The 19,748-nt window shown below is 41.4% G+C and overlaps 1 protein-coding gene and 1 long non-coding RNA gene across 2 annotated transcripts in view; one reads left to right on the top strand and one right to left on the bottom strand.

The window, feature by feature from the left end:
* Positions 1-19,748, top strand: part of rab26 (RAB26, member RAS oncogene family) — a 121,344-nt gene that overhangs the window by 42,301 nt on the left and 59,295 nt on the right. Inside the window, exons 3-4 of the mRNA XM_021564921.3 lie at positions 8,368-8,409; positions 11,174-11,240. Coding sequence (XP_021420596.3) covers positions 8,368-8,409; positions 11,174-11,240 — 109 coding nt within the window. The remainder of the gene's footprint in view (positions 1-8,367; positions 8,410-11,173; positions 11,241-19,748) is intronic.
* The window catches only part of LOC149976561 (uncharacterized), an 87,896-nt gene that overhangs the window by 37,650 nt on the left and 30,498 nt on the right, over positions 1-19,748 (bottom strand). The gene's annotated exons all lie outside the window — the stretch shown is intronic.

The raw sequence follows: 19,748 nt of genomic DNA, 5'->3' as shown, positions 1-19,748 counted from the left end.
AATAGCCTATATGGCCTGAAGAGACTTCAAAACAGATGAGTCTCTGTGTTTCCTCATCTGGAACTATAAGCAGCTTGGATGTAGCGGTCTCTTAGGTGTTACTATAACTGCAGTGATGTCTGTTTCATTAACTTTAGATTGCTGTCCCAACTGAATGATGTGCCTCTCCTCTACTTGCTGAGATGGAGACGAATCTGGATGATAGACTAGAAAGTCATTAAAATGGTTCATCTGGAAACAAACCACCATTTTATTACGTTTCAATATTCCGATGCCTTTTTCTCTCTCCCTTCAATATTTGTTTTCTCCCCCATCATGCTCACCTTTTATTTTAAGTGGTCCAAAGGGACAGTTACCTTTTTGGGCGATAAACCCAAAAGATAATATAATCAGAGACCCAGTGACCTCTAACATCACCATGGTGACCTCAAAGGTGACCCCGGCACACACCCACTGACCTCTGACCGCCGACAGAGATGGTCCTTAGGAAACTATGCAGTATTTCGTTTTTTTATGTATAATTTCTTACATTGTTAGCCCAGAAAATCTTAAGTGTTATTAAATACAGCAGGGAAGAACTATTGGATATAAGAGCGACGTCAACTTACCAACATTACGACCAGGAATACGACTTTTCCGAAGCGGATCCTTTGTTCTGACCACCATCCAAGACATTGGATCTAATCCGAGAGGCCGGCCCAAAACAACATCGCCGCAGAAGAGGTTGACGGAGTGGCTTCCTGGTCAGGCTTCGAAGGCGTACACACCGCCCACCGCTTCCAAGTATACTACTCACCAATGTCCAGTCTCCAGACAACAAGGTGGACTAAATTAGGGCAAGGGTTGCCTTACAGAGAGACATCAGAGATTGTAACATTCTCTGTTCATGGTAACATAGCTCTCTCGAGATATGTTGTCGGAGTCGGTACAGCCACCAGGTTTCTTCATGCGTCGTGCCGACAGAAATAAATGTTTCTCTGGGAAGAAGAAGGGTAGGGATGTATGCTTCATGATTAACGACTCATGGTGTAACATAACAGCATACAGGAACTCAAGTCCTTCTGTTCACCTGACCTAGAATTCCTTACAATCAAATGCCGACCATATTATCTCCCAAGGGAATTCTTGTCAGTTATCGTCACAGCTGTGTATATACCCCCTCAAGCAGATACCACGACGGCCTCAAGGAACTTCACTGGACTCTATGTAAACTGGAAACCATATATCCTGAGGCTGCATTTATTGTAGCTGGGGATTTTAACAAAGCAAATTTGAGAACAGGCGGTCTGGGAAATGTTCCGGGCAGCCTCAGAGAATAACATCGATTTATACGCTGACTCGGTAAATGAGTTTAGAAGGAAGTGCAATGGAGATGCTGGAAAAAGGACTGGGAATATGACCGAATATAAACAGTGTAGTTATTCCCTCCGCAAGTCAATCAAACAAGCAAAATATCGGTATATGGACAAAGTGGAGTTGCAATTCAACTGCTCAGACACGAGACGTATGTGGCAGTGTCTACAGGCAATTACGCACTACAAAAAGAAAACCAGCCACGTCACGAACACCAAGGTATTCCTTCCAGACAAACTTTGAGGTTAATAAAGTGCCACCGACGCGGCCCGATAACAAGGACTGAGGGCCCCCCCTCTCCTTCTCTGTGCCCGACGTGAGTAAGACATTTAAACATGTTAACCCTTGCAAGGCTGCTGGCCCAGTGGGCATCCCTAGCCGCATCCTCAGAGCATGCACAGACCTGGTGTGTTTACAGACATATTCAATCACTCCTATGCCAGTCTGCTGTTCCCACATGCTTCAAGATGGCCACCATTGTTCCTGTACCCAAGAAGGCAAAGATAACTCAACTCAACTAAATGACTATCACCCCGTAGCGCTCACTTCTGTCATCATGAAGTGCTTTGAGAGTAGTCAAGGATCATATCACCTCCACCTTACCTGCCACCCTAGACCCACTTTAGTTGGCATACCGCCCCAACAGGTCCACAGACGATGCAATCGCCATCACACTGCACACTGCCCTATCCCATCTGGACAAGAGGGACAGGGCAAGAATGCTGTTCATTGACTACTGCTCAGCATTCAACACCATAGTACCCTCCAAGCTCATCATCAAGCTGGGGGCCCTGGGTCTCAACTCCGCCCTGTGCAATTGGGTCCTGGACTTTCTGACCGGCCGCATCCAGGTGATGAAGGTAGGAAACAACATCTCCACTTCGCTGACCCTCAACACTTGGGCCCCACAAGGCTGCATGCTCAGCCCCCTCCTGTACTCCCTGTTCACCCATGACTGCGTGGCCATGCACGCCGCCAACTCAATCATCAAGTTTGCAGACGACACAACAGTAGTGGGCTTGATTACCAATGATGAGACAGCCCACAGGGAGGAGGTGAGGGCACTCGGAGTGTGGTGTCAGGAAAACATCCTCTCATTCAACGTCAACAAAACAAAGGAGATGATCGTGGACTTCAGGAAACAGCAGAGGGGGCACTCCCTATCCACATCGAAGGGACAGTAGTGGAGAAGGTGGAAAGATTGAAGTTCCTCAGCGTACACATCACAGACAAACTGAAATGGTCCACCCTCACAGACAGTGTGGTGAAGAAGGCGCACCAGCGCCTCTTCAACCTCAGGAGGCTGAATAAATTTGGCATGTCACCCAAAACCCTGACAAACTTTTACAGGTGCACAATTGAGAGCATCCTGTCGGGCTGTATCACCGCCTGGTACGGCAACTGCACCGCCCTCAACTGCAAGGCTCTCCAGAGGGTGGTCCGGTCTGCACACCGCATCACCGGGGGCAAACTACCTGCCCTCCAGGCACCCGATGTCACTGGAAGGCCAAAAAGATCATCAAGGACAACAACCACCCAAGCCACTGCTTGTTCACCCCGCTACCATCCAGAAGGCGAGATCAGTACAGGTGCATCAAGCTGGGACCGAGAGACTGAAAACAGCTTCTATCTCAAGGCCATCAGACTGCTAAACAGCAATCACTAACTCAGAGAGGCTGCTGCCTACATAGACTCACTAGTCACTTTAAACAATGCCACTTTAATAGTGTTTACATATCTTACATTACTCATCTCATATGTATATACTGTATCTTATACCATCTATTGCATCTTGCCTATGCCACTCGGCCATTGCTCATCCACATATTTTAATGTACATATTCTTATTCCATCCCTTTAGATTTGTGTTTATTAGGTAGTTGTTGGGGAATTGTTAGATTACTTGTCAGATATTACTGCACTGACGGAACTAGAAGCACAAGCATTTTGCTACACTTGCATTGACATCTGCTAACCATGTGTATGTGACTAATAACATTTGATTTAATTTGACTTTCTGTTTTTATTATCTTGTGAGGTTTGGCATTAGGCCCCTTTCTGATTAATGCATGAAGCAGGTGAAGAGGAAGACTGAGGGAAAGGGCATGCTGTTCTGGGGGAGGTCAAGCCCATGCATTATATATCGGTGGGTGGGCCTGGAGACTGGGGTAGCTATTGATCGGTGTTGGAGTACAGTAATGGTATAGTCATGTTTTAAATGTTTTGTACTGGACAAGGGTTGTTATGGGGTGCTTATTTTCTTGTGATTGTGGATAGTAATCTCGTGATGGCATGGCTACAGGTAGAACATGTTGCATTTTTCATAATGGTCACCCACGACTGTGGCCGCGCACGACTCCTCCAACCTCATTAAGTTTGCAGACAACACGATGGTGGAAGGCCTGATCACCGACGACAGTGAGACAGCATACAGGGAGGAGGTCAAATACCTGGCAGTGTGGTGCCAGACCACAACCTTTATCTATCACATGTCAGGTATGACTCAGATGCTGGCAGTGTCGAAGAAACAAAAGTTTATTTCTAACACAGGGGCAGGCAAATGACAGGTCAAAGGCAGGCAGGGGTCAGTCATCCAGAGAATGCCTTCCAGAACCGGGACATGTTCTACCTGCATCTGTCCAGAACGGCAAGCAGTCTCAAGGTCAGGGCAGTCAGGGGTCAATAATCCAGTGAGGTGGGGCAAGGTATAGAATGTCTGGCAGGCTCAGGGTCAGGGCAGGCAGGGGTCAGTCATCCAGTGAGGTGGGACACGGTATAGAATGTCTGGCAGGCTCAGGGTCAGGGCAGGCAGAGGTCAATAATCCAGTGAGGTGGGGCACGGTATAGAATGTCTGGCAGGCTCAGGGTCAGGGCAGGCAGGGGTCAATAATCCAGTGAGGTGGGGCACGGTATAGAATGTCTGGCAGGCTCAGGGTCAGGGCAGGCAGAAGGGTCAAAACCGGGAAGGACTAGGAAACAGGAGCAAGAAACAGACAGGAGCAGAGGAACAAATGCTGGTAGGTTTCTCGAACAAAACGAACTGGCAACAGACAAACCGAGAACACAGGTATAAATACAATGGTGAAGATGGGCGACACCTGGAGGGGGGTGGAGACTAGCACAAAGACAGGTGAAACAGATCAGGGTGTGACATTACCTCAATGTCAGCAAGTCAAAGGAGCTGATTATGGACTATAGGAAAAGGCGCTCCGAGCAAGCCCCCATCCACATTGACAGGGTTGTAGTGGTGCAGGTCTATAGCTTCAAGTTCCTCGGTGTCCCCTTCACTAAGGAATTATCATGGTCCACACACACCAACATAGTCGTGAAGACGGCACGACAAAACCTCTTCACCCTCAGGAGGCTAAAAAGCTGCACCATTGAGAGCATCTTTATTGGCTGCATCAACGCTTGATAAGGCAACTGCTTGGCATCTGACTCTAAGGCGCTACAGAGGGTAGTGCGTACGGCCCAGTACATCACTGGGGCTGAGCTCCCTCCCATCCAGGACCTCTATACCAGGCGTTGTCAGAGGAAGGCCCTAAAAATAGTAAAAGACTCCAGCCACCCAAGTCATAGACTCTCTGCTACTGGACAGCCAGCAGTACCGATGCACCAAGACTGGAATCAACAGCACCCTAAACAGCTTCTACCGTTCAGACTGCTGAACAGTTCATCAAATGGCTATCTGGACTACTGCATTGACCACCTTTTTTTTGCACTGGCTCTATGCACACTTACAAGACTTTACCCACACATACTACACTGACACTCCAACACACACACACACACACACACACACACACACACTACATATGCTCACACACACAAAACACACGGATATTGATACCACACACACACTTACAGACAAACTTTCTCACTCTTTCACACTCTTCACATACTGCTGCTACTCTGTTTATTTTATATCCTGATTGCCTTGTCTCTTTTTCCCCTAGCTGCATGTACAGTTGAAGTCGGAAGTTTACATGCACTTGGTGCAACTATAGTTTTGGCAAGTCGGTTAGGACATCTACTTTGTGCATGACACCAGTCATTTTGGCTAAGGTATATGTACATTTCCGACTTCAACTGTACGTACTGAATTACCTCAACTACCTTGTACCCCTGCACGTTGACTTGGTTCTGGTACTCCATGTCTATATATAGCCTCGTTGTTGTTATTTTACTGTTACTTTTCCTTTTTTTATTTAGCAAATATTTTTGGGGTTGGGGATTGGCTCGTAAGAAAACATTTGACGGTAAAGCCTACACCTGTCACGATCGTTATATAAATAAATCGGACCAAGGCGCAGCGTGAGTAGAGTTCCACATATTTATTACAGTGAAACTTCAAAACAACAAAGAATTAATGAACGTGCAGTACGTAGCGCACTTAAGCACTAAACAAAACAATATCCCACAACGCAGGTGGGAAAAGGGACACACTAAGTATGATCCCCAATTAGAGGCAACGATATTCAGCTGCCTCCAATTGGAAACCATACTCACACACCAACATAGAACTATAATAACTAGAAACCCCCCCTAGTCACGCTCTGACATATTGCACCATAGAGAACCCCGAGGGCTCTCTATGGTCAGGGCGTGACAACACCTGTTGTATTCGACTCATGTGACCACTATATTTGATTTGAAAACAATCACAATTGTTACCCAGAAATGATTTGATATTGAGATAAAAATGGCTGCATTGGATCAGACAGCGGTAGGATTGTCAAACATTTGCCAACCGATAGTACTTAGCACCGCTGAACAGATTGTCGGAAGTCAATCTCTTTTGTGTTCACACAGCAAAGAGCTTGGAAGTCGTCAGCCACTCAACCTTGTTAAAATACTCCAAACCAGAAGGTGACAGTGGCGTTGCTTGGCAATGCATATCCGTGCGTATTCCAAGCTATCTGCGCTAATGTTGCGATTTGCTAGAAAGACCTTTTTGATACTAGCTAGATGACCACAGCTAGATAACTTCTTAGCAAGTTGAAGAAGAGACAATTGAATTCACTCTTCATAATCCATACTGCCAGCCCGTAGCCAAATGTTTAGCTAGGTAGCTAACATTAGCATATTCACTAGCTAGCACAACAATTAGCTAGCTAGCTAAGGACACTGCACGAACTCGGCAGCTAACGTAGACAGCTGTTTCATGGAAACAAACTAATCCATTGTGATTTAATTATAATGTCATTACTAGCTACAGTAGTTAGCTAGCTTTGAGGAAGTATTAAGTGATGTGTGCATTACGTCTGTGCACTTAGCTAGCTACCATCCCATAGCTTAATTGTATATGAAGTGTGCCTGGCTGTACAGATAACATTTTTGCACTCTCTGATTGGCTCATGGACAAGTTGTTGGTGACTGACGAGCATTGCGAATCTACAAGTAGAATCGGTAGGTTCATCGCTAGCCGGTCTCGGCACACAGCAGGTACTGCTTTTGTTCTAGCAAGAGAAGGAACGGTCTACCACTGTGATAAGTACCTCTCAGCAGTCTATCGGCAGTGAGACTCTTGGTGTGTTTCATGCTTTAGAGGAAGGAGTGTGAATGTGTGTGCCTGTGTTCTGTTTGTGTGTGTGTGCGTGCGTGTGTGTGTGTGTGTGCACGGGTGTGTTATCTCAAACACAGGTCCATTTCCTCCAGACTTGTTGGCACAGCACTAAGCCAACATGGCAGCTACCCTCATGTATGTCTGGGTTACACAAGCTGAGGAGAATTAGTAAGAAAACCAAACACCTGCAGAAAGTACTAGGGCTAGGAATTTCTTCTCGCCACATAAAAAAGTTGTATTGTCACATACACCAGATAGGTGCAGTAAAATGTGTTGTTTTACATGGTCCTCCATAGTAGTATGGCGCCCTGTATCAAATTAGGGTTAAGTCGACATCAACAGATTTTTCAACTTGTGTTTTCGGTTACTGGCCCAACGCTCTAACCGCTCGGCTACCTGCTGCCCTGATTAAACTCCTTGCACTACATTTTTATGACATGGGACAGGTATAGATTTAAGTCTCTCCTCGCTCTGTTTCTTGTTCTCTCCCAGCTCAGAAACATTAAGTGTTATGATATAATCAGCCCTGTTTGGCTAGTGGTAATTAAAGTGTTCGTTATTTAATTATGTCTGGCTAATGCCTGCTTGAATGCAATCTAGGTGATTTATGTAAATGACTGCACCGTATTATAGAGTTTTACAGTGTTGTAGATATAATCAGTGTCAGAACATTAGTTTCAGGTTCACCTCACAGCATGGGGGTTGCTTCCATTTAAACTCTAGAATTGGAAAAGCACCTAAGACCACGGTGGTTTAACTACACCCTCATGTGTACACTCAATATGGCCGACCGTCCATACATCACAGACCCATTGACTTGAATAGGTAATGATCAATTCACAGGCATCTATAAACACAACAGGTACTCTCATACACACCCGAGGAATGCATAGGCATCCAACTGACAGAAGCGTTTCATCTTCAGGATCAAATCAAATACATTTTTATTAGTCACACGCGCCGAATACAACATGCTGCGTGCTTGTGTGTACCCGTGCCTGCATGCTTGTGTGTGTGTGTGTGTGTGCTCACATGCCGACGTGTGTTTGTCATAGCAGTGTTGGCCAAAACTGCTTAGCCATGGCTGAGGGTTGAGTTGATGAAACACTGTGTAACAGCCAGGCAGCAGTGTGACTGTGAGCCGTACGGTCTGAGCCAGTACAGTTATACTGGTGATAGCAGTCAACCAGGTGGGGTGAGGGGGGCACGTACACACCCTGAGCATGTAAATAAAAGGAAATACTTCCAAGAATCTTTCACTTCATAACATGTTGTCTCCAAGCAAGGATCTTCATACTGTTATATAAGCATCACTTTCTTTTAACAGTAATCCAAATGTTGTCCTTGTTTTGCCAAGAGCTCTATCTGAATCAAAGGACATATTCTGTTCTGTTCAATGTTTTTCTGTTTGAAAACATATGATTTTTTTCTGTCCTTTTATCTTTCAGAATAAAGTGTTGAACATTGATGCGCTGAAGGTCAAACTGCAGGTAAGACAAATAGTTTTTTTTAAACCTTAACACATTTTCATTTCATGTTCGTTCTTGAATATTGTGTGTTTGTGCGTCTGTCTCTGTGTGTGTGTGTGTGGGTGCGTGCCAAATCTCTGTCAGAGTTAGCAGATGCCAATATTCTGCTGTTCCAGCATTGTCCTCTCTATGTAAATACTCTGCATACGTCTCCATCTCCAGACAGACAGAGGTAGGATGACGTCAACTTTAAATGAGGCTTTAATGAAGTCCATCGTTTATCTCTAACAGTCGATTAGCCCCGCTGGGTTCCAGACTGAAGACATTGTCCCAAATCGCACCCTATTCCCTATTTAGTGCACTAATTTTGACCAAGACCGATAGGGTTCTGGTCAAAAGTAGTGTACTATAAAGGAAATTGAGTGCTATTTGGGACGTAGCCTGAAGACTCTGTAGATATTACACTGTCCATTAGGATTATTCTGTTCTGTTTGTTAGACACACACTCTTATCAGTGTTGTGTAATCATGCAGATGTAGGATTTTAATATACGTCAGTTTGCCACAGCAGAAAAAGATCTCCTGCAGCAACAGGAAACATAATTTCTTATGTGGATTATAATTAATAAACGTTTGTTCGGGGTTGATCCATTTTTCGTAAGGGAAAGTTAAGTCTGAATTGTCAAAGTGGAAATGACAAACTTCAGAAGCCTTTTTAAACCTCAAATACACTACATGTTTTAAATGTCCTGCATTGCAGGAAAGTCCTACATCTGTAATGCTGGTATAGAAGATAGAAGATGTATGTGTCCATTGCTTAGTTTAAAGACACCAATCACACTTGAATGACTCCTGGTGTCTGATTTCGCATAAAAGACGCTGAAGGTGATTGGTATTTTGAAAGTAGGAAAGGTAATCATGATAGACTGGACATGACTGCAATGCAATGTCTGTGTGTGTGTGTGTCTGTGTGTGCCTGTTCACTTGTGTGTGTGTGGGTGTATATACTTACATGTTTGCATGTATAAGTGTGTGTCTGTGTCCACGCCTGTGTGTCTGTGTGTGTCATCTGCCTTGCCTTCCCTTCTCTCTACATTTAGTATTCATACCCTCATTACATTTGACATTTTAGTCAGTTAGCAGACACTTTTATCCAGAGCAAATTACAGTTAGTGCATTCACCTTAAGATAGCTAGGTGAGACTACCATATATCTCCATCAAGTAAGTACATTTTTCCTCAATAAAGTCGCTATCAGTAAAGTCAGTGATAGTTTGGGGGGGGGTTAAAGTGTGAGGCAAGTAAAACAAAAAAACAACGAGCCTTTTCAAGAGCAACTTTAGTAACGAGGGTTTCAAGAAACAGCCTCGGAGATCTAACGGATGCGCCTGCAAAGGTTCTAATGATGAACGTAACCTGAAGATGCTTTTGGGAAACCAGGCCCAGATGGATAGAGGGATAGTATGAGAGAGAAATAGCGTGCCATTGGAAGGGCAGAGGGTAACACTGATCAAATTAAATGAAATTGTATTTGTCACGAAAGGTGTAGTCCTTACTGTGAAATGCTTACCTACAAGCCCTTAAACAACAATGCAGTTTTAAGAAAAATAATAGTTAAGAAAATATGAACTAAAAAAAGTAAAGTATCTCCTCCCTATAGGCTGTCTCATTGTCGGTGATCAGGCCGTTATGTCATCGGCAAACTTAATGATGGTGTTGGAGTTATGCTTGGCCATGCAGTCGTGTGTGAACAGGAAGTACAGGAGGGGGCTAAGCACGCACCCCTGAGGGGCCCCCGTGTTGAGGATCAGTGTGGCAGATGTGTTGTTGCCTACCCTTACCCGTCAGGAAGTTCAGGATCCAGTCACATAGAGAGGTGTTTAGTCCCAGTGTCCTTGGCTTTGTGATGAGCTTTGAGGGCACTATGGTGTTTAACGCTGAGCTGTGGTTAATGAACAGCATTCTCACGTAGTTGTTCCTTTTGTCCAGGTGGGAAAGGGCAGTGTGGAGTAAATAGTAAAGTACAGATAATGATGCATAGAGGGACATGTCAAAATGCAGAATTTCTTTATTCTTTATTAAAGTCTTTAGTTATATAAAAAATCTGATTTATTGAATTTTCAATGTGGTCTATATTAAAGGTCACTTCATTTAATATAACTTTTAAAATGCAATATTTGTGCACAATTTCTACTTAAAATATAAAACGGATACAAATACATAAAGATGGGTTAGTTGACGTCACGGAAATGATGCGCACGCTTCAATGGAGCAGAAGTCTGTGAGTTGTTGTGATTCTGAATGGCCAGATAGCTACCAACAATAGCAAGAAACTGCCACATGGGGAATCGTAAGTGACTCATTTCATCTTGTTCTTCATACCATGTCTTGTTTTGAGGTGTTTTGACTGATTTCACATCAATGCTAATATGGCTACAATTTGCTAACTAGCTAACCAACAACTGTAAAGGTGTATTTGAGAGAGAACAAGTGCTCATTGCCAATCAGGTGTGTCTTCAGCCAACCCTTCAGGACTGTACACAGGAGCAGTGCTTGGTGTTGCCGTTGTGAATTTAAAGTGGATTATAGTCATTGTTACTATAAATGGGCTTTTTCCCAGAGAGAAAAATGCATTTAATGTACATGATTCATATCTCAGATCCTCTATTCCTAACAGTTCATTCATTGAGCTGCTGGTAGCTGCTGTAGGCCCATTGATGAGTGAGAACAGTCATTATAGAGTGGGAGAGGGATGATGATGATGATGTCATATGTCTTCCTACTCAGATCTGGGACACTGCTGGGCAAGAAAGATTCCGCAGCGTCACACACGCCTACTACCGCGACGCTCATGGTAAGTTGTGTGTGTGTTTAGGAGCACCATACAGTACCCTGGCTGCATTTGATCTCCTCCATTGGTACATATTGCCTGGTGATTGTTCATCAAGCTCGGTGTGTGTGATTCATATTTATGTGTGTGTGTGTGTGTGTGTGTGAAGTAGAGGTCGACCGATTATGATTTTTCAACGCCGATACCGATTATTGGAGGACCAAAAAAAGCAGATACCAATTAATCGGCCGAGTTGTTTTTTTTGTGTTATTTTTTGTTTTGTTATTTGTAATAATAACAATTACAACAATACTGAATGAACACTTATTTTAACTTAATATAATACTTCAATAAAATCAATTTAGCCTCAAGTAAATAACGAAACATGTTCAATTTGGTTTAAATAATGCAAAAACAAAGTGTTGGAGAAGAAAGTAAAAGTGAAATACGTGCCATGTAAGAAAGCTAACGTGTAAGTTCCTTGCTCATAACATGAGATCATATGAAAGCCGGTGGTTCCTTTTAACATGAGTCTTCAATATTCCCAGGTAAGAAGTTTTAGGTTGTAGTTATTATAGGAATTATAGGACTATTTCTCTCTATACCATTTGTATTTCATTAACCTTTGACTATTGGATGTTCTTATAGGCACTTTAGTATTGCCAGTGTAACAGTATAGCTTCCGTCCCTCTCCTCCCTCATCCCTGGGCTCGAAGCAGGAACACAACGACAACAGCCACCCTCGAAGCAGTATTACCCATGCAGAGCAAGGGGAACAACCACTCTTGAGTGTCAGAGCGAGTGACTTTTGAAACGCTATTAGCGCGCACCCCGCTAACTAGCTAGCCATTTCACATCGGTTACACCAGCCTAATCTCGGGAGTTGATAGGCTTGAAGTCATAAACAGCTCAATGCTTGATGCACAACGACGAGCTGCTGGCAAAACACACAAAAGTGCTGTTTGAATGAATGCTTACGAGCCTGTTGGTGCCTACCACCGCTCAGTCAGACTGCTCTATCAAATCATAGACTTAGTTATAACATAATAACACACAGAAATACGAGCCTTAGGTCATTAATATGGTTGAATCCGGAAACCATCATCCCGAAAACAAGACGTTTATTTTTTTCAGTGAAATACGGAACCGTTCCGTATTTTATCTAATGGGTGCCATCCATTAGTCTAAATATTCCTGTTACATTGCACAACCTTCAATGTTATGTCATAATTACGTAAAATTCTGGCAAATTAGGCGGCCCAAAATGTTGCATATACACTGACTCTGCGTGCAATGAACGCAAGAGAAGTGACACAATTACACCTGGTTAATATTGCCTGCTAACCTGGATTTCTTTTGGCTAAATATGCAGGTTTAAAAATATATACTTCTGTGTATTGATTTTAAGAAAGGCATTGATGTTCATGGTTAGGTACACATTGGAGCAACGATACGCACCGCATCGATTATATGCAAAGCAGGACACGATAGATAACACATGGTTGATGATATTACTAGTTTAACTCGTGATTATGATTGATTGATTGTTTTTTAAAAGATAAGTTTAATGCTAGCTAGCAACTTACTTTGGCTTACTGCATTCACGTAACAGGCAGTCTCCTCGTGGAGTGCAATGAGAGGCAGGTGGTTAGAGCGTTGGACTAGTTAACTGTAAAGTTGTAAGATTGAATCCCCCAAGCTGAGAAGGTGAAAAATCTGTCGTTCTGCCCCTGAACGAGGCAGTTAACCCATCGTTCCTAGGCCGTCATTGAAAATAAGAACGTGTTCTTAAGTGAATTGCCTAGTTAAATAAAGATGAAATAAAGGTGTAAAAAAATATAAAAGAATTGGCCAAATCGCTGTCCAAAATACAGATTTCCGATTGTTATGAAAACTTGAAATCGGCCCTAATTAATCGGCCATTCCGATTAACTTCTTGATGCACCCATCCCATTACCGGGATCATTTTCGTCAACGTCCGCTGAATTGCAGACCGCCAAATTCAAATTAAATTACGAAAAATATTTAATTTTCATGATATCACAAGTGCAATATAGCAAAACACAGCTTAGCTTGTTGTTAATCCACCTGGCATGTCAGATTTCAAAAAAGCTTTTCGGCAAAAGCATACCAAGCGTTTATGTAAGGACATCTCTCTCAGTAGACAAAACATTACAAACAGCTAGCAGCCAAGTAGATTGGTCACGAAAGCATGCAAAACGCTGCTAGCACCCAGCCATACAATGACGCTGTCACGATCGTCGTAAGGAGCGGAACAAAATGTAGCGTGATATGTGTTCATGATGATTTTAATAATTAAAAGAAAGCACTGAACACTGAATACAAACTATACAAAACAATAAACGAATAACGACCGTGAAGCTATAATGAGAACTGTGCTGACACAAGCAACTAACATAGACAATCACCCACAAACAAACAGTGAAACCCAGGCTACCTAAGTATGATTCTCAATCAGAGACTAATGACACCTGCCTCTAATGACACCTGCCTCTGATTGAGAACCATACTAGGCCGAAACATAGAAATCCCAAAATCATAGAAAAACAAACATAGACTGCCCACCCCAACTCATGCCCTGACCATACTAAATAACGACAAAACAAAGGAAATAAAGGTCAGAACGTGACAGACACAATGTGATCTTTCTCGCTAATTTTTCAAAATAAAAGCCTGAAGCTATGTCTAAAGACTGTTCACACCATGGGGAAGCCATAGCAAAAGGAATCTGGTTGATATCCCTATAAATGGAGCGAAGGCAGGCTATGGAACAGAGAGCTTTCAGGAAAAACAGCACTTCCGGGTTGGATTTTCCTCAGGTTTTTGCCTGCAATATCAGTTCTGTTATACTCACAGACAATATTTTGACAGTTTAGGAAAATTTAGAGTGTTTTCTATCCTAATTATATTCATATTGTAGATTCTGGGCCTGATAAATAGGCAGTTTCATTTGGGTATGTTTTTCATCCAAACATCAAAATACTGCCCCCTACACTCAACAGATTAATCGGTCTACCTCTAATGTGAAGATGACTTTCTCTGGTTCTCCAGCAGCAGATCCCTGACAGTTTTTCCTCTGCCTCCTGCTGTGAGGCTTGCTGATGGGAAGGTGGTAAGGTGGGCTCCTCTCTGGTACACCACTGGAATGAGACACAGACAAGTAGTGTTTACTGCTGGAGGGGACAACAGTCCAGTTTGGGGAAAATGGAGCATTCCTTAGTAATGTCAGGGACTGAGGTAAACATTTACCTACTTGAGAAGACGCATGATTGTTGTGTTTACACCAGTTAGACTGTGTTGTATTTGTCGTCAAGTCTAATGCAGATGTAGAGAAGAAGTGACAGTGAAAGTATGTGTGTGTGTTCAGTATGTATTCTCTCATTCTCACATCCAGTATCTCGACCTGGGCAGAGAGCCAGTGCTGGGCTGATCTGTCAGAACAGTGCTTTGTGTTCACTGATCTTCAGGGAGCGTTCACTCGTCTCACATACCTTTTTAAATAAAGCTCATTCAAAATGACTGTCAGAACTGCAGCAGTGGATGCTTTCAGACTGCTGGTCATGGACGCTGTCACTTCCTGCGAACCGCCGGATAAAGATGGCTCCCACTCCGGTTTAGGCCTTAATGGAAGCTTGAACTTGTTCATAGAGGTGTTGAGAATATATAATTTGCTAAATGTCATGCCTGAGGATGTAAAGTAAGACAGATAAATGTTCAATAGTGCCAGAAATCACCCTGTACTTGAAACCTTGTGTAAGTTTTGATGGGCCTAGAAACCACGTGGCTTTACCGTATAAATGTATAGATTAATTTAATTGTGTTGATTTGGAAATCACTCCTTTACCAATATGGAGTTCATCATAGGTATTTTCTATCTAGACCAGGGGTGTCTCACTCATTTTGCCCGGGGGCCACATCCGGTCTTCAACAAGGTCCCGAGAGCCGCACTGAAAATTGGGTATATTTCCTTGCAGTCAATATTATAAAAAGCAATTGTCCTCCATCCAATGTTTTTGTAGTTTTAGATGCTTCCTGACATTCTAGTGATTATTAGCAAGCTGGACAGTCAATAAACTGTATGAATGTAGGTCCATTGACAGTGCACAGAGATTATTAGCGAGCTGGAAAGTCAAGGATATAGGTCCATTATAATTTCTACAGTTTTGATTTGGTTTTAGTCATTTTAAAGTATATTGAGTTTGTTATTATTATAATTTTTTTTTTTTACTCAAACCACCCCACAGGCCATATGTTTGACACCATACTGGTCAATGATATCACCAACTCCAAGGATTTTTTTATAGGCATCATAGACACACACAGGCATCTTGTTGTCCTCGGGAGAACCATTATTGCTAAGTACATAGTGACTTGCGCCCTTTCCAGTTTGGGCAGTGCCAGGGCATCCGTTGGCCCAAATCCATCAATTACGCTACTAACGAGTGAACATGAAAATCTCAAGTAAACAAATGGAGAAATTAGTTTTTCAACTGCTCCCACAATGCCTGCAAGCTGTTGAACCCATCTGTGTTCATCCTGTCGCATCCAAAACCAGACAGAATTCTCTCTCCCAGGACTAGTGAGAAAGTCACTAACTCCCTTACAGCCATCTGCAGAATGTAGTTCCACCACAGGGTGATTCTTCACTAAAATATCTTCTTCACAAAGATATTAAGCGAATGATGAAGTTGATACTTGATAAGATTTGCAGTCCAGTATGCGTGATACAGTATAATGAATGTAGCGAACAGTGTTATGAACGTAGAGAACAGTGTGATAAAGTATAATGAACGTAGAGAACAGTGTGATACAGTATAATGAACGTAGAGAACAGTGTGATACAGTATAAGGAAAGTAGAGAACAGTGTGACACAGTGTTATGAATGTAGAGAACAGTGTGATACAGTATAATGAACGTAGAGAACAGTGTGATACAGTAATATGAACGTAGAGAAGAGTGTGATACAGTATAATGAACGTAGTGAACAGTATGATACAGTATAATGAATGTAGAGAACAGTGTGACACAGTATAATGAATGTAGAGAACAGTGTGACACAGTATAATGAATGTAGAGAACAGTGTTACACAGTATAATGAATGTAGAGAACAGTGTGATACAGTATAATGAATGTAGAGAAGTGTGATACAGTATAATGAACGTAGAGAACAGTGTGATACAGTATAATGAATGTAGAGAAGTGTGATACAGTATAATGAACGTAGAGAACAGTGTGATACAGTATAATGAACGTAGAGAACAGTGTGATACAGTATAATGAACGTAGAGAACAGTGTGATACAGTATAATGAATGTAGAGAACAGTGTTACACAGTATAATGAACGTAGGGAACAGTGTGATACAGTATAATGAACAGTGTGATACAGTATAATGAACAGTGTGATACAGTATAATGAATGTAGAGAACAGTGTGATACAGTATAATGAATGTAGAGAACAGTGTGATACAGTATAATGAACAGTGTGATACAGTATAATGAACAGTGTGATACAGTATAATGAATGTAGAGAACAGTGTGATACAGTATAATGAACGTAGAGAACAGTGTGATACAGTATAATGAACATAGAGAACAGTGTGATACAGTATAATGAACGTAGAGAACAGTGTGATACAGTATTATGAACATAGAGAACAGTGTGACACAGTATAATGAATTTAGAGAACAGTGTGATACAGTATAATGAATGTAGAGAACAGTGTTACACAGTATAATGAACGTAGGGAACAGTGTGATACAGTATAATGAACAGTGTGATACAGTATAATGAACAGTGTGATACAGTATAATGAATGTAGAGAACAGTGTGATACAGTATAATGAACGTAGAGAACAGTGTGATACAGTATAATGAACAGTGTGATACAGTATAATGAATGTAGAGAACAGTGTGATACAGTATAATGAAAGTAGAGAACAGTGTGACACAGTATAATGAACGTAGAGAACTGTGTGATACAGTATAATGAACGTAGAGAACAGTGTGTTACAGTATAATGAACAGTGTGATACAGTATAATGAACAGTGTGATACAGTATAATGAATGTAGAGCACAGTGTGATACAGTATAATGAACGTAGAGAACAGTGTGATACAGTATAATGAACAGTGTGATACAGTATAATGAATGTAGAGAACAGTGTGATACAGTATAATGAAAGTAGAGAACAGTGTGACACAGTATAATGAACGTAGAGAACAGTGTGACACAGTATAATGATCGTAGAGAACAGTGTGATACAGTGTAATGAACAGTGTGATACAGTATAATGAACGTAGAGAACAGTGTGACACAGTATAATGAACGTAGAGAACAGTGCGTTACAGTATAATGAACGTAGAGAACAGTGGGATACAGTATAATGAACGTAGGGAACAGTGTGATACAGTATAATGAACAGTGTGATACAGTATAATGAACAGTGTGATACAGTATAATGAATGTAGAGAACAGTGTGATACAGTATAATGAACGTAGAGAACAGTGTGATACAGTATAATGAACAGTGTGATACAGTATAATGAATGTAGAGAACAGTGTGATACAGTATAATGAAAGTAGAGAACAGTGTGACACAGTATAATGAACGTAGAGAACTGTGTGATACAGTATAATGAACGTAGAGAACAGTGTAATACAGTATAATGAACAGTGTGATACAGTATAATGAACAGTGTGATACAGTATAATGAATGTAGAGAACAGTGTGATACAGTATAATGAACGTAGAGAACAGTGTGATACAGTATAATGAACGTAGAGAACAGTGTTACACAGTATAATGGATGTAGAGAACAGTGTGATACATATATAATGAACAGTGTGATACAGTATAATGAACATAGAGAACAGTGTTACACAGTATAATGAACGTAGAGAACAGTGTGATACAGTATAATAAACGTAGAGAACAGTGTGATACAGTATAATGAACGTAGAGAACAGTGTGATACAGTATAATGAACGTAGAGAACAGTGTGATACAGTATAATGAATGTAGAGAGCAGTGTGATACAGTATAATGGACGTAGAGAACAGTGTGATACAGTATAATGAACGTAAAGAACAGTGTTACACAGTATAATGAACGTAGAGAACAGTGTGATACAGTATAATGAACGTAGAGAACAGTGTGATACAGTATAATGAACAGTGTGATACAGTATAATGAATGTAGAGAACAGTGTGATACAGTATAATGAAAGTAGAGAACAGTGTGACACAGTATAATGAACGTAGAGAACAGTGTGATACAGTATAATGAACAGTGTGATACAGTATAATGAACGTAGAGAACAGTGTGACACAGTATAATGATCGTAGAGAACAGTGTGATACAGTGCAATGAACAGTGTGATACAGTATAATGAACGTAGAGAACAGTGTGACACAGTATAATGAACGTAGAGAACAGTGTGATACAGTATAATGAATGTAGAGAACAGCGTTACACAGTATAATGAATGTAGAGAACAGTGTGATACAGTATTATGAACATAGAGAACAGTGTGATACAGTATTATGAATGTAGAGAACAGTGTTACACAGTATAATGAATGTAGAGAACAGTGCGATACAGTATAATGAACGTAGAGAACAGTGTGATACAGTATAATGAATGTAGAGAAGTGTGATACAGTATAATGAACGTAGGGAACAGTGTGATACAGTATAATGAACAGTGTGATACAGTATAATGAACAGTGTGATACAGTATAATGAACAGTGTGATACAGTATAATGAACGTAGAGAACAGTGTGATACAGTATAATGAACAGTGTGATACAGTATAATGAATGTAGAGAACAGTGTGATACAGTATAATGAAAGTAGAGAACAGTGTGACACAGTATAATGAACGTAGAGAACTGTGTGATACAGTATAATGAACGTAGAGAACAGTGTGATACAGTATAATGAACAGTGTGATACAGTATAATGAACAGTGTGATACAGTATAATGAATGTAGAGAACAGTGTGATACAGTATAATGAACATAGAGAACAGTGTGATACAGTATAATGAACGTAGAGAACAGTGTGATACAGTATTATGAACATAGAGAACAGTGTGACACAGTATAATGAATTTAGAGAACAGTGTGATACAGTATAATGAATGTAGAGAACAGTGTTACACAGTATAATGAACGTAGGGAACAGTGTGATACAGTATAATGAACAGTGTGATACAGTATAATGAACAGTGTGATACAGTATAATGAATGTAGAGAACAGTGTGATACAGTATAATGAACGTAGAGAACAGTGTGATACAGTATAATGAACAGTGTGATACAGTATAATGAATGTAGAGAACAGTGTGATACAGTATAATGAAAGTAGAGAACAGTGTGACACAGTATAATGAACGTAGAGAACTGTGTGATACAGTATAATGAACGTAGAGAACAGTGTGATACAGTATAATGAACAGTGTGATACAGTATAATGAACAGTGTGATACAGTATAATGAATGTAG

The sequence above is a fragment of the Oncorhynchus mykiss genome, chromosome 16 (assembly GCF_057628025.1).
Source record: "Oncorhynchus mykiss isolate SJ-2025 chromosome 16, ASM5762802v1, whole genome shotgun sequence".
Classification (NCBI taxonomy): domain Eukaryota; kingdom Metazoa; phylum Chordata; class Actinopteri; order Salmoniformes; family Salmonidae; genus Oncorhynchus; species Oncorhynchus mykiss.
Note: the sequence above shows the minus strand (reverse complement) of the source record. Positions and strands in the feature narration are given on the sequence as shown.